The following is a 16,612-nucleotide window of genomic DNA, read 5'->3' on the forward strand; positions in this document are numbered from 1 at the left end:
TGCTTCCCCATTCTCTTCACACACAGGTGTAAATCCAGGAAGACTTAATTAATTTAAGTCAGTGGAGAGAATAGAAATAGGACATCACTGTGATAATGTTCTTCTGTGTTTATTGAAATGAGGAAAGCAAGCAAGGCTTGTTGACACAGCCTCTGAACTGCAGCCTCTTTGGGGAGGGTCTCTTTGCGCTTCTGTTTCTGAGAAAGGGATGCAGTTGAAGGGAGCATCCTGTGAACTCAGCCAGCGTCTGAAATCCTCTTACTGTAGTTATCAGAAAGAAATATTCAGTAGCTGCCGAGGTTTGGAACTGTTTCTCAAAGCCAAGGAGGAAATAATGGTGGCAATAAGCTTTCAAAACCTCCCACTGCTTTTTTTTTCAAACAATTTTGAGGAGCGTTTGCATAGATATCAGACTTTCAGGGTTTGGAACTCTCTTCTGTAGCTTGATAACCAGGATATCTTGTTGCCAAAAAAAAAGATGGATAGCCTTCACCCTTTCCTAATTCATTGCCTTTGAGCTATGGGCGCATATAAAATACATATCATTCTATCTGTGAACAGGCTTCTCTGCTCTAAACAATCCTTACATTTCTAATATAAAAATGAAAGCTACTGAACCCTAAAAGTTTTACTTTTAAGTAGGCATGAAGTAGGCAGGGATGTGGTGGCTCAGTGGCTAAGATGCTGAGCTTGTTGATCGAAAGATCGCCAGTTCAGATGTTTGAATCCCTAGTGCCGTGTAACGAGGTGAGCTCCCATTACTTTTCCCAGCTTCTGCCAACCTAGCAGTTCGAAAGCAGGTAAAAAAAAATTAAATAGAAAAATAAGGACCACCTTTGGTGGGAAGGTAACAGCATTCTGTGCACCTTTGGCGATTAGTCATGCCAGCCACATGACCACGGAGACGTATTTGGACAGCACTGGCTCTTCGGCTTTGAAATGGAGATGCGTACTGCTCCCTACAGTCGGGAACGACTAGCACATATGTGCGAGGGGAACCTTTATCTTTATGCATGAATAAGATTGCAGAGGTAAACTGCAGAACACTCAATTCATTATTCCCATTGGCATCCTTCAGTCTCAAAAGACTATGGTATCAGCTCTGGAAAGAGGTCCTAAAACATTATTATTCTGAATTCATTATTCAGGTAGTTATTTAAAGGATACTTGGCTTGGTATATATCATTATTGTGTTGCTCTTTCCTCTTTCTTCTGGGTTTTCTGGGTATAAGTTGACCCCTATAATGGGAAATCCCAGAAGGTGGCAAATGTCTACCAAGTGTGAAGTGGATTATTAAAAACTAGATAATGACCCATGCTCTGTTGGGTCATCATTTCAGAGATATTTCCTTAGCAAAACAGAATCTCCTGGGTGGGAAAAAAGCAGAATCTCCTAGGTGGGAAAAAAGCAGCGGGAACAGGAGTGACTTCCAACTTCCTGCTTGCTTCCCCATTGAATTTCTTTCTAGGGAAGGAGCATCAGAAGTCTTCCCTCCTTCCTTCCTTCCTTCCTTCCTTCCTTCCTTCCTTCCTTCCTTCCTTCCTTTCTTCCTTCCTTCCTTCCATCTTTCCTTCCTCCCTTCCTCCCTCCTTTTCTTCCCTCTCTCCTTCCCTGCCTTGTTCCCTCCCTCCCCATTCTTTCCTTTCCTCCCTGTCATTTTACCATTTTCTCCTTCCTTTCTTCTCCCTTCCCTAGTATGTCAGCTTCTCTATTTACTTTGCTTGTGAGAAGCTTGCAGGGAGAAAGCCAGTGGGAAAGTCAGCAGGAAGTTGCCACAAAGACCAGCAGGCAAGTAAGTAGCTAGTGCTGGGTGGGGGAAGATGCGGGGGGGTGTGCAGTCTGGAATGTTACAAAGGGGCTGGGTGAGATGTGCTGCATGGGTTGAGAAGAAGGTGTGGGTGTGTGCAGATGCCTTGTGCATCAGAGAAGCTGTGGGTGGTGTAGGTCAGATGAGTGCTCAGGGGTATGTGAGATATACTGTTAGGTTGGATAGGGAATGTGGGAGCATGAGAAGAGTCAAGAAAGATATTTGGGAGTCATGGGGTATGTTAGAAGTGCCACACTTGTTAAGTAGAGCATGTGAGGGGCATAGGTCAAGAAAAATGTGTGGGGATCACATGGGCACTATCCTGTCTCAGTCCAAGCTCACACTCAAACCCAAGAGGCAGTTGCAAACTTCCACTCATAACAAGTCACAAAAAGCCATGTGCCAATGCATGCAAAGTAACCAAGTTTCCACTATTCTAGCAACTTGCATAAATAAAGAATTTCAAATCCTGTGAGTAAGACACTAGAGCGGTGAAATAGTTTTGGAGTTCAATGCATAAAAGAGATTGTTGGGTTCCAAAATCATGAGTCAAAGAGGCACTCCTAACTCAAAGTTCATCTTAAGTAAGAACAGCCTGGTGTTAAGGCTCCGACTGACGAACCTAAGCAAATCAGAGCTCTGAGACTTGGCTCCTTCTCAAAGGTCATCTTTAATGAGTTCATCATATTGGCACAGCTTCAATGGAAAACCAATTCTAAATCTTTCCCACAGTTTCAGCATAATTAAACTAGGAAATAACCCCATCCCCAAGTGTCACAGGTCATGTTGGCCAATTTGGTTAATTGGTGGGATCTTCAGGCACTCCTTCCCCACTACTGTTAACAATAGTGATGTCCTTGGTTCTCATGAGAAACCTCTTCGTTGTGTTTACACTCTGTGCACAATTATTAAGCAAGTTGTATTTTGGAGGATTAATTTTATTATTGAACAACTACAGTGTTCTCGGTCAATCCAAAATGTTAATAAATCTCAAACCTGAATATTTAAGAAAGTAAAAATGAGGTTTTGGCTTTCTTAGGAGAATATCTATGTGTGCATACTTATTGGGCAACTATCAGCGTGCAGAATTATTATGCAACTAAATGAAAAATGAAAATTTTCCCATCTCATTCATTTATTTGCATTGTTAAAGTGAGAATAATAAACAAACAACTCAAAATATACAAATAAAGATTTTTGACAGTTCACAAAAAAAATATTAGTGACCAATATAGCCACCCTTCTTTTTAGTAACAGTCATACGCCTTCCATTCATGGAGTCTATTAGTTTCTTGATCTGTTGACGATCAACTTTTTGTGCAGCAGCAACCACAGTCTCCCAGACACTGTTCAGAGAGGTGTACTGTTTTCTTTCACCATAAATCTCCTGTTTAAGAAAGGCCCACAAGTTCTCAATAGGGTTTAGGTCAGGTGAGAAAGGGGGCCATGCAGTGGTGGGATTCAAGTAATTTAACAACCGGTTCTCTGCCCTAATGATTTCTTCCAACAACCAGTTTGCCAAACTGCTCAGAAAGTTAACAACCGGTTCTCCCGAAGTGGTGTGAACTGGCTGAATCCCAGCACTGGGGCCATGTCATTATTCTTTCATCTTTAAAGCCTTTACTGGCTAGCCACACAGTGGAGTACTTCAATTAATGCAATGGAGCATTGTCCTGCATAAAAATCATGCATCTTCTTGAAAGATGCAGACTTTTTCCTGTACCACTGCTTGAAGAAAGTGTCTTCTAAAAACTGGCAGTAGGTTTGGGAGTTGATTTTGAGTCCATCTTAAGCCTGAAAAGGTCCAAGTAGCTCATCTTTAATAATACCAGCCCATACCTGTACCCGACCTCCACCTTGCTGGTATCTGAGTCGGAGTGGAACTCTGTGCCCATTACTGATCTAGCAACAGGCCCATCCATCTGATCCGTTGAATCACTCTCATCTCATCAATGCATAAAATCTTTGAAAAATCTGTCTTCAGATATTTCTTGGCCTAATGTCGCCATTTCAACTTACATGTCTTGTTCAGTAGTGGTCGGGGTTCAGTCTTCTTTACCTTGGCCATGTCTCTGAGCACTGAACACCTTGTACTTCTAGGCACTCCATATAGGTTGCAGTTCTGGAATATGACAGCACATAATGGATTCCTGGTAGTTTCACATTTGATTCTTCTCAAATCTTTGGCAGTTATTATGCATCCCAACACGTTTCTTGTGACCCTGTTGACTATTTGCAACAAAACATTTGATGCTTCTGTGATCACGCCCCAATATCTTAGTAATTTCAAGAGTGCTGCATCCCTCTGAAACACTTTTTACAATTTTTGACTTTTCAGAGTCAGTTAAATCTCTTTTTTGGTCTATTTTGTCTGAGGAAAAGAAGCCGTCTAATAATTATGCACACCTTGATGTTGATCTCCTTAGGCCACACCTTCCCTCATTACACAAAACACATCACCTGATATGCTTATATCCACTAAGCATTCAAGTTTATACAGCTTGGAGGTGGAAAATATGCATAAAAATGATGGTACAGTCAAAATATTCACTATTTTATTTTATTTTATTTTATTTTATTTTATTTTATTTTATTTTATTTTATTTTATTATTTTATTTTATTTTATTTTATTATTTTATTTTATTTTATTTTATTTTATTATTATTATTTTATTTTATTATTTTATTTTATTTTATTTTATTATTTTATTTTATTTGTCTGCCACCCTATCTCCATAGAACTCAGGGCGGCTCACAAAAATTAAGAAATACAGTCCCAATCAAAATAAAAACATGTTAAAAATACACATTAAACACATAAAACACATTAAAAATAATCAAAACCCCCATCAGTCCAGGCTGGGCAATTTGAACAGCCATGTTTTTAGTTCGTGGCGGAAAGTGCGAAGGTCAGGGGCCAACTGGAGCCCGAGGGGGAGTTGATTCCAAAGGGTGGGTGCGCCCACAGAGAGGCAGGGGTCTCTCTGGTGGGGGTCGCCAGCCAACATTGTCTAGCCGATGGCACCCTGAGTAGGCCCTCCCTGTGAGAACGCACCGAGCGATGGGAAGCTGTTGCTGGTTGCAGATGGTTCGACAGATATCCTGGGCTAAGCCATGTAGGGCTTTATAGGTCATCACCAGCACCTTGAATCTCACCCGGAGGGCAACCAGCAGCCAATGAAAGTCGCACAGGAGAGGTGTAACATGGGAGTATCAGGACCCTCCCATTACAACCTGTGCGGCCGCATTTTGTACCAGCTGAAGCCTCCGAGTGGTCCTCAAGGGCAGCCACAAGTAGAGAGCATTGCAGTAGTCAATACGGGAGATGACTAGCACATGAGTAACTGTGCGTAGGGCATCCCGGTCCAAATAGGGGTGCAACTGGTGCACCAGGCGAACCTGGGCAAACGCCCCCCTGGTCACGGTTGTTATATGATCTTCTAAGCTCAACTGTGAGTCCAGGAGGACATCCAAGTTGCGTGCCCTGTCTACAGGGGGTAACACCTTGCCCCCTATAGCCAAAGATGGGACCTCTCGATCCCATCACTTGCCTAATAATTGTGCACACAGTGTAGTCATACATTCCAACCTCCTTCCCCCTTTCCCCCTCTATGTGGCAACTGAGGAACAGAAAGATGTCTATGGCTAGGTTCAGTTCAAAGTTAACATCTGGTGTGTCTCATTTAGAAAGACAGGGCTGCTTCCTCACAGGTAGACATCCTCCAAGATCCCTTCCAGCCTTATGATTTTATAATTTCTTTTTCTAACTTTTTTCTACTTGGCACTCCCCCCCCTTTCATCTCTTCTCTGGCTGCTGAATGTGGTAACATTGGGGAATAGAGTAGGGGGATGGAGAGCATAGGTTCTTAAACCTATTTAGGATTCTTAATGTTTTTGTTACCCTCATTCTTTATCAGTTCATAAATTCATGTTTCTTTCTCCCGAGAGACACTGTTTTAATACAGTATATATTTTAAAAATCAAATTTCTTAAACAGAATGTATTTTGGGACATTATTTGCACCAACATATACATATGTATGTAAATTTCTCCTTAATATATGTATTTCTTGATCAAAAAATTTACATTACAGCCTGTTGAAAGGTATAAACATTGAAAGAAAGCTATATATTCATCTGCATATTGATTAGAAAAGTGTTCACATTAAAATATAAATCAAACAAATTTACCTCTGTTTCTGTATGAGATATTTGAGAGTTATTTCAGCAGTAGGTATGTTAAGGAAATCTGTAATGGATTTGTTTTGCCTCAAATGATTTGATCTACCAAATGAAATGCCATGAGGTCATGGGTGACAGTGCAGTAAATTATTGATCATGACTGCTAAAATATACTTGGAAAATGTTCAAAAATTAATATTAATATATATTTAGAAAAAATATATAAAATATCCTATATTTGAGGAAACTGATAGAAAACCAAGTGGAATAGAGAAAAAAACATTCAAAAAGATAAGTATTAAGGTAAATGTACAGAGAACTGGTGCCTTTCTTTTAGTTGCATGCATAAAATACGTATCTAAAGGAATAGGAAGGCCAAATACACACCATAACAGCTGCAGATTTCAGATTAGATTCTGAAAATCTAATAACCCAATTCACGGTCCTTGTCCTCAGACCAATGCAAAGGTTTATGAAATGTTATTAGGCTTTTTCATTTATTTGCTTAATTTATTAGTCAATTTAGCAAGGCAGTGTATATTACTATTATTATGGTTGGTTGTACAGATAGCCAGACATTTAAACTGTAGGTGGCATTTTTGTCCATTTATCAAATCCTTTCCAAGGACCTGGGATCGGCAGAGGTTGTTATTTAATAATATTAAATATATTGTTGCAGGAATGCACGTTGTTCTAAACAGAGTTAAAGTGATTTTGTCCTTGCTGATGCTATTTAAGAGATCTTATTATGATTTCAAATCAGAAGAGGATAAAAATCTTAATCAAACAAATAATAAATAGCAATCATGTCAGGGAAATACCAAGGCAACTATGTATTATATGAAACATACAATCAAATGCTGCATTGCAGATCAGTCTGCCCCAAGGTCTGATGATGAAAAAACTAGAACTTTCCTAAATGACTATCAGGTTGGAGGCATATGTACTTATGACATATGTGGGAGTGCTATTCCAGAGGGCAAGAATGGTCACAGAGAAGACTAGTCCCCAAAGTCCCATAAGACAATGCTATCTGGAGCATGTTGACCCTGCAAGACTTTATCAGAGGGACATAAATAATCAAAGAGAAGCAGCCCTGCAGGTATTTAGACTCTAAGCTATGAAGAGCTTTATAGGAGACAACCATCTTCTTAATTTGCACCCATAAATAAAGGTGTTACAGGGACTAAACAAGGGATAACCCCTGCATTTGACACCAGCTGTAGGTCTGACTGGTCTTCACAGTATGTCCTTGTGCATCAACAGTAATCCAAACAAAAAGTGATCTCATTTGGAGTACCTGCTAATTCAGGTATGATTGGCATGCAAGATGAATCTGTGTTAAGGTCATGTTATACTTAAAAAAACCTGCAGCTTGGCATTGTGTGGATGTGATATCAACAGAAAAATAAGTCAACCTTATCACTAAATTTAAGCCTTAATATGGGGGTTGTGCATATTTGCAGTGGGACTCTATCTTAGCTTAGCTATGCTTCTCCCTGTCCTCACTGGAATCTTCTCGCCTGCCGTCCAGTCTCCATAAATCTAATCTCTCCCAAATCGCCAAAGAGTTACATTAGGCTCTGAGAACCACTCGCTATCCAGTTCACATCACCCAACCAGTGGTAAAATGTAAAATTTGTTACTACCGGTTCTGTGGGCATGGCTTGGTGGGGGGGTAATGTGATTGGGTGGGCTTGGCCAACTTTTTTTTTTTTTTACTTTTAAAAGCATTTTTTCTACAACCTCTTCAGTCGAAGAAGTTGTAAAAAAAATTCTTTTAAAAGCCTCTGATGATCCAAGCTGAGCCACGCAATCATCAGAGGCTTTTTTTTCTTTTTACTTTTAAAAGCATTTTTTCGGCTGAAGAGGTTGTAGAAAAAATGCTTTTAAAAGTAAAAAAAAAAGTCTCTGATGATCGCGCAGCTCAGCTGGGTATGGGGGGTGGGGCGCAGCGATTTTTGCTACCGGTTCTCCGAACCACCTGCCACCATCGCTATCGGATCGGGCAATCTGGTCCAAACCGGGAGCATTTCATCCCTGCACCCAACCCTCATCAACCAGCATGTGTCCCAGAGAGTTGCATATGATTAACACTCATCTTCTTAGGTCCAAAACCTTGTACCAATTATCTACTCATTGGTACTCAGTCTTCCTCTGCCACCACTGCTCATGATTCTCCAAGCCAACAAACTACAATAGTGTTTCACCAGCATCCCCAACCTGCCAGCCTCACTATAGCTGTTCTCTAGTAAGTGAATAAGATCCTCATCAGCTTTGGCTATCATATCCATCACATCTAACAGGATCCCAGCCTGCCATCATCTGAGTACCCAGGTCACTATATTGCTATAGAATTGCATGAAACCAAAGACAAAAACCTCCTAGAATGCATATGGGTCAACATAAAAGACAAAAAGAATGACATGCCATAGGTGTATATTATAGGCCACCCAATCAAGCAGAAAAAATAGATATCCTTTTTGCCAACCAATTATAAAGCCCTAGTAAGACCACACCTAGAGTACTGCATCCAGTTTTGGTCACCACACTATAAAAAAGATGTTGAGACTCTAGAAAAAGTTCAGAGGAGATCAACCAGGATGATTAGGGGACTGAAGGCTAAAACCTAGGGAGAACGGTTGCAAGAACTGGGCATGGCTAGTCTAGTGAAGAGAAGAGAAGGAACAGGGGAGACATGATAGCAGTCTTTCAATGCTTAAGGGGCTGCCACAGAGAGGAGGGGGTCAAGCTGTTTTCCAAAGCACCTGAAGGCCAGACAAGGAATAATGGATGGAAACTGACCAAGGAGAGATTCAACCTAGAAATGAGGAGGAACTTTCTGACAGTGAGAATAATCAACCAATGGAACAGCTTGCCTTCGGAAGTTGTGGGAGCTTCATCACTTGAGACTTTCAAGAAAAGATTGGACTGCCATTTGTCAGAAATGATGAAGGGTCTCCTGCTTGAGCGGGGGGTTGGACTAGATGACCTATAAGGTCCCTTCCAACTCTGTTAATCTGTTAAATCTGTATCATTAGTCATTCCAAAGTTATTTTGGGAATTTGAAGTTCCCAAATTACTTTGGGGTCCCAAGAAGAACACATTGTAATAGTCCATTTGAGATATCAGCCATACATACATGAGTGCAGCCAAGCCTGACCATATAAAGTAGCAATGCATCTCATTTGTTATGAGTGAGCTGCCTGAAAGCCCAGAATGTTTTTGAATAACAGTTACTTGGGATCAATCAAGGGAAAGGGAGTTTTGTGTTGGGAAATGGTAAATTATTGTCAATCTTAAAGTCCTGGATGAAAATGAACACTATTTTTATTTCATTTTTGCTATTTTGCTATATTTCTTCCTTTCTTCCCTCCTTCCCTCCCCCCTCCTTCCTCTTTATTATGGTAAAGAAGTCAATAACAGAAAGGGAAAATCAATTCCATTATACTCCTAAAATGAAAGGACAGAATATATTTCCTACTGCACTAAAACTCAAGTGTGATGTTGTCTTGCCATCAGCCAAGGGTCCTTGAGGTCACCACTTAATAGCATAGGTTGGCAAAGCTTCCTACTTCCATCTGAAAGTCAGCCAGAACAATGGTCTGATCCAGGGATCTCAATTATCTCACTGTACAATTTCCTTGTGGGGAGTGTGGCACAGTAAAATTGTCTGTCCATCATCTGTCTGTCTGTCTGTCTGTCTGTCTGTCTGTCTGTCTATCTATCTATCTATCTATCTATCTATCTATCTATCTATCCATCCACCCACCCATCCATTCATCCATCCATCCAGCTATTGTTATTTTTCACCACATCTTTGTTGTACATGGTTTTTGGAAACCAATGGCTTTGTTTTTTGTTTTGTTTTTTCATTGCCAAAAATAATCATGCAAATCCTATTAATGTTTCTGCTATAGCAGCATCTCTCTTGAAAATCCGCTTCTACAGAAATCCATGGATTTTTCTTCCCTTTCTTCCATAATACTATGTTGATCCATATTGACTCAGAAAATAGAACAAAAATGCAATATAAACTGTAAAATCATAAAGTGATGGACTCCTAAAATTACTCGTAAGACTCCAAATTTACATATTCATACAAATTGTTTTTCATCCTGATTCAGCTGATAAGAACAATTGGGGGTTTACTTGTAAATCTCTTCGGACTGCTGCGTGCTCCAGTTTTGTTGGATATCTTGGTTTGAAAATGGAAAGATTAAATTATTCCTTCTTTTGAATTAACACTTTGTCAAAGATACTTATTTTCATATTCCATGTACCAATATATGTAACAGAAACATCAAGCTTCAAATGAAACAAACAAAAAAACAAAAAAAACCCACTCACTTTCTTATCTCTTTTCCCTTTCATTTCACCACAGAAGACAAGATCTGGACAGTAGTGCAGCACAATAACACAGAATTGACTCATGTCCACGGATTTGATCCTAGGAAGCCATACATCATGAACTTCAGTTACAATAGCAGTGTGGATCAGCTGGAAGCAATAACAAATAATGCTGAATATTGTGAACAGGAGACAATTTACCATTGTAAAAAGTCACGTCTGCTGAATTCCCCAAGTAAGTGCCATCTATTGAAGTCTTTCTGGGTTTTTGTTTGTTTGTTTTTATATTTATTGTTTTAATGTCTGTAATATAACAGTATACATATTCTCAGATAAGATCAAATAATTGAAATGAGAGCATGGGTAATTTTATTCACTTATTTATATTCTGCCTTTATTATTTTTTTTATAAATAATTCAAAGTGGCCAACATACCTAATGCTCCTTCCTCCTCCTATTTTCTCCACCACAGTAACCCTGTGATGGGTGTTGGACTCAGATAGAGTGACTGGCCCCAAGTCAATAATAAAATGATAGGAAGTATAATAATATAAAACACTTTAAAAAGCAATGTCTTAATAGCAAATACTATTGTTAGTGACACATAACTTTTAAATGATCTTTTAAAAGCAACTGCTGTACGGTCAACTTGCTCCATTTACTTAAGACAAATTACCGGTAAGAGAAAGTGAAAAAGAAAATTCAGAATCTTATAATTATAAATAAAAACTATTGATGTTACCACACATAAATCAAAACTGCTCTTACACAGGGCTAACACATCCATGTTGAAAAATCCAGGTGACCCACTAAAAGGCAGCAAAGAGATACAGAAACACTAATTCTTTTATGACTACTCATGTTCTTAATTTAAGTAAATACAGTCTTTTCAATATTTGTAGTAGACAAAATTAAAGCTCTTTCTAAGTAATCAATAGGGCAGAATAGCTAATAATTATGGGGAGTAACAGAACTTCAATCATTAACGGAGAATGGTTATAAGCACTCTTCACACTTACAACTAATTAGCATGTAATTACTGTTTGGGAGAGCTCTTAAAGAGATAAAGATATTTTTTCCCAAAAAAATGAAGCTAGACATGTTTATGAAAAATGTGTTATTATTCATTTGCAATTTAATACTTGGCAGCTGAAATCAGGAACTCTTGAGATGGTTTTGACTGAAATATTAAGGATATCTCACAAAGGGATTTGATATTGGCTTAACAAAACCAATCTTAACTTCTAGACCAAACTGGCTGAACTTTTTTTAGATCAAACAGGGCTTTTCTTCTTCCTTAACTGGCTCATTAATTTAGCTCTATATCTTAAAGAAGAAAGTGAAATCAGACCTAAACTCTTCAGCTTAATCACAAAACCAAGGTAAAGTGGTTAAAAGTAAAATTACAAACCAATAATGATGTGTCAAAAGTGCTTTTCTATGTGCTTCAAATGATAATTCTCATGCTATCATCCCAAATAGTATTTGTCAGTGGTCTGTATCAGGTGTTGTTATATGAAACATGGTCTCCTGTCTTCTGAGAATATTTAATGGTTGTCAGATGCATCTTCTACAATGTAATTATCACTTGACTAATTAAAATTTTCATTTTGAAAATGATTGCCTGCAACCTATTCATGATGCTGCCTTGTTTCTTCCCAGCAAAGCTGACACTTTTTTTTCATAATTTTTTTTAAAAGTCATTTTACATGGAAGGAATCAAGAAATATGTAATGCAAATATATAATTGTCATCAAAGGAGAAATGTTAAATGGCTTGCAGTATGTTATTACCAGAAAATGCTTGAACTGATATACATAAGTGGTTCTTCAGAAAATGGGACAGATATTTTCAAAGTTCAAAGGGATGGATTAATAGCCACCTTTCTAGCCTTTATTTATGCAATCAAAGCTCTGCGTATCTTACACTGCAGCAAGATGCTCAGATTGTTTAGGTTGAGGTATGCCATAAAAATGCTATTTTGGGACTCGAACAAATGTGATCATTGAAAGCATGCTACTTACGAGTAGTCCTCTAGTTATGACCACAATTGAGCCCAGAATTTCTGCTGTTAAGCAAGACAGTTGTTCAGTGAGTTGCGCCCCATTTTACGACCTTTATTGCCATGGTGGTTAAGTGAATCACTGCAATTGTTAAGTTAGTAACAGAGTTGTTAAGTGAATCTGGATTCCCCATTGACTTTGATCGTCAGAAGGTTGCAAAAGGGGAACACATGACCCTGGGACACTGTGTTCATAATAAGTATGAGTCAGTTTGCCAAGCATCCGAATTTTGATCACAAGACCTGGGATGCTTCTGGGATAATCACTGTGAAAAATGGTCAGTGTTCAGTGCTGTTGTAACTTTGTAACCACAGAAAACCAAGATAAGGAAAACTGTTCTAATCTATGTGTTATAATAGCTTTCAGGGTTTTTTTTTTTTTTCCTTTGCGGCATCTTAAACTGTTTTGCCCTTATTGGTATTGGATGTGCATTTCTTAATTCTTCAATTCTTTTCCCAAACTTCCTCACTTCTGCATTGGGTCTGCCTTGCTGCTATCAACATGGGTCTCAAAATTAAATCCCAAAAAACTTGTCACTATTGATGCTTGCTTGTTTGTCTGTTTGCTATTTCTTCTCATCTGTTCTGCTCTGAGCAACTTTGTCTTGCTCAGTGAATTTATTATTTATACTTCTTTGAGGGGAGAATTGAGGATTTCATGTAGAAATGTCTTCTGTCCATCCACATTTGGGGACACAGATAGCTTGGTTGGGAAAGATGGTTGCTGAGGAAGGAAGGAAGGAAGGAAGGAAGGAAGGAAGGAAGGAAGGAAGGAAGGAAGGAAGGAAGGAAGAAGAAGGAGGAAGGAAGGAAGGAAGGAAGGAAGGAAGGAAGGAAGGAAGACAGGCTTTGGAATCAAGTTTTCTTACTATTTGTCCAAAAATGCAGATAAAACATGTTGTTGACACCATAAGAATTTTGACATTCAAACCAAAATCTCCCCCCCCCCCATAAAATAGTAGTAGCAGTATGGAATGATTAAAAAAAGAAAATCCATATTCTTTACTCTGTTGATTGATGGATGTTATACTCTGAATTCGCTTTTCATGAAAAAGAGATTTAAATTCATGTTATTCAAAGTAGCTGTGATAATATGTTTTGTTGAAGACTGTATTTAAAATCACAAATCTATGAAAAGATACAATAAGTATTAGGTAAATAAAATAATTTAAAAAAAAAACATAAAATGGTTTTAAACTAAACCAAATTAAAATAGGCAGATTCCCTCTTCTGTAATGAAAACTGTTGGGGACATTGCTTTTCACTGAGTGGAAGTTTTGTTTCATTAATGGGTTGCTGAAGGCAGACATATTTTTCCACCACAGTCATAGGATGAATTCATATCATTCAAATCAATACTTTCTGTATACAGTATGTTCATAGGAAAAAAATTACAGTTAAATACATGATTGATAAACATTTCCTCAAATCAGATTTGACTCTTGTGACTTCGTGGACAGATCCATTAAATTTTCTTGGTAACTATTTTCACTGTATTTTCCTCCTTCAAATATGCCTACTCAATGCTTCCTCTAAAACCCTATTATCTAAATATAGTTTAATCTCAACATATACCCCCATTGTGATTTTTAACATAGGAATTACAATACATTACAAGCCTAAAAGGCAGTAATTAAATCCCAATGGCAGTTAAGAAGCATAACTGTTAAGACACCCAATCGACAGAAACATACCAATGAATTTAGACTACACTAGAATTCACAGAGCACGTCCCTCAAGCAACTTTTGTGTTAACATTATCTATTTGCAAGAGCATCAGCTAAGGAACATGTTACCACTTCTTAAACTGATTAACAACTTGCAAGATGTAATTTAGCAACAATGTAATTTGGAGAAAGATTCTTGAAAAATTATTTTTCACCATCTTGCGGTGGCTAAATGTTTGCTCTAGTGTTCTCATGCTTTTATGCTTGTGTGATATTTGAATCTGGTCTATGTAGATTGATGAAGCTTTTCAGGATTTGATGGGTGGATTCAACTAATTGTTGGGGTTATGTTGTTCAAGTGCAATATTGGTCTATATGATATGGTTCTGTGTTTAAGTGCAAGATTCACTGGTTTTTGTAGATGTTTACATTTAAAAAAAAATTATAGGACATAGAAAATGGATATTGCATGCATTATGAAAGACAGCCTTTCCAGTAATTATGTAGCAGTCACACACCTCTTTCTGAATATTAGTTATGAATATATTAGTTCATACTAGTTCATATGATTAATTTCCCATCTGATTTCCTATTTTAAGGAAATGTTGGTTAATGTAAGAGAACTGTAGGAATGTATGGGTTTTCCCTCCCTGTCTTTCTCTTGTACTTTTATACAAATCAAATAAAAGTTTACTTTAAAAAAACTGGAAAGAGCAACTTGATAATTGTTGACAATATTTGTTTTTTGGGTCAATTTTATATAGGGAGAATTACAACAAAGTTTAAAAACAGTTAAATTAATAAGTAGTAAAATATTATTATGGTAAAAAATTCAAAATCTACAAAAATGAAGCTGAACAAGAAGAAATATTAAGTGAGAAGATGTTAATAATACAGGAGTCATCTCAATTCTTCCCTGGTCCACTGGAATACGAATGTCTGATAGATTTTCGAGGCCCTCCAAAGGTCAAAAGTGAAGAAGCCAATCTTACTTGGGGGAAAGAGGGCACCACAGCAGAAAAGTCCCACTGCTTAGGACCCAGCAAATGTAGATCTCTAGATGACAGGACCCATAACAAGCCTTCTTTTCTGGATCTGATGGGATGAGCAGATGTCATCAGGAAAGGCACGCTCTTAGATAACCCATTCTCATGGCAAGTAGGGCTTTAATGATCAAAACTAGCACCTTAGATTAGACCTGGAAACAAACTGGTAACCAATGCAGTTTGTAAAGCAGAAATGTAACATGTGTTCTGCTAGAAGCATGTCATCAATGCCATCGAAAACTACTAAAAGGTTAAGTACAGCAAAGATTGCTGTACACACCCCAGAGACCATCAAAGATTTCTCCTACACATGCCAGAGACCATCAAATTTAAAAGGATCCAGATAATCTCCTTAAATCCTGTGCTTCTCAATCACTTTTCCCCAAAAGGGTGGGTTAATACTGAATGAACATTATCTAGTATAAGAGGATCCAGCAATGGCTTCTAGAAGACAGAGCAAACCAAGGCCTCCTTAAGAGCTGAAGGAACAACAGCCTCAGTCAAGGAAGAGTTCACCACCACTAGAACCCAACAAACTGAGGGGGAGGGCATGGATCTAAAGAGCAGGTGGCTTAGCTCACAGTCTGGAAAATCCTGTCCACTTCCTCAGAATAGAAGCTGTCTGTAGCAAACAAATGTCCACAAGAATGATTAATATGTGGTTAACACTGTCAAGCAGTGTTTCTCAACTTTGGGAACTTTTAAGATACACGGACTGCTGCTTGGGGAATTCTGAAAGTTGAAATCCACATATTTTAAACTTCCCAAGGTTTAGAAACATTGCTATAAAGTAATGGATTTTGTGATACTAATGCTCCACTGGTTATATTCCTTGGTGCAAGTATGTTGGTATGTATTGTATCCATACATCTATTTTTTTATCACTATATTGATTAAAATGGTAATTATAGCTATTCTGTTTTTCTGAAACATTTTAGGCTTGATTGCCAAAAGCTCAAATGACTTGGTTTAAATCATCTAACTTTGTTTTAAAATATAAATATTTTTAATTGATTGTACATTTTACAGGCATGTTTTGAAGGAACCATGCAGGTTATGGTGCCTACAAGGCATGCATTATATGATGTTCAATGATAGAATGGTATTTGATAATGATAGTGCAAAGGAAAAGGAAAAGTCACTGAATGTGAACAATCCAATAGAGAAGATATCTTCACAGAATATTTTAGAGTACTTAAGATGCTAATGAAGATGCTAATTGTATATTATACTAGAACAGCCTTCCCCAGCTTTGTGCTTTCCAATATTCTAAGAATTTTAATGGTAGCATATACTGTAAGGATAAATTCAGGTTGACCAAGCAGATGGAGATAGAGCAATTCTTTACAAGTAGAATAAGCTTGAAAGCAGACACACATAATTGGATCTGGCTGTTGTCCAAACAAAGACAATCTTTTATAGGCTGTCCAAGTCAAACATTGCAACTAAAGTGCTTTCATAGAGAGTCATTTTGTACCTTGAAAGGACATCATAAGCC

General features: G+C 38.0%; 1 protein-coding gene across 1 annotated transcript in view; it reads left to right on the top strand.

Annotated features, from left to right (window-relative positions):
• Nucleotides 1-16,612, top strand: part of CNTNAP5 (contactin associated protein family member 5) — a 424,307-nt gene that overhangs the window by 294,284 nt on the left and 113,411 nt on the right. Inside the window, exon 13 of the mRNA XM_070957105.1 lies at nucleotides 10,374-10,574. Within this exon, the coding sequence (XP_070813206.1) occupies nucleotides 10,374-10,574 (201 nt within the window). The remainder of the gene's footprint in view (nucleotides 1-10,373; nucleotides 10,575-16,612) is intronic.

Source organism: Pituophis catenifer, unplaced genomic scaffold, assembly GCF_029215685.1.
Source record: "Pituophis catenifer annectens isolate HBS135680 unplaced genomic scaffold, rPitCat1.0.hap2 SCAF_1, whole genome shotgun sequence".
NCBI classification, from domain to species: domain Eukaryota; kingdom Metazoa; phylum Chordata; class Lepidosauria; order Squamata; family Colubridae; genus Pituophis; species Pituophis catenifer.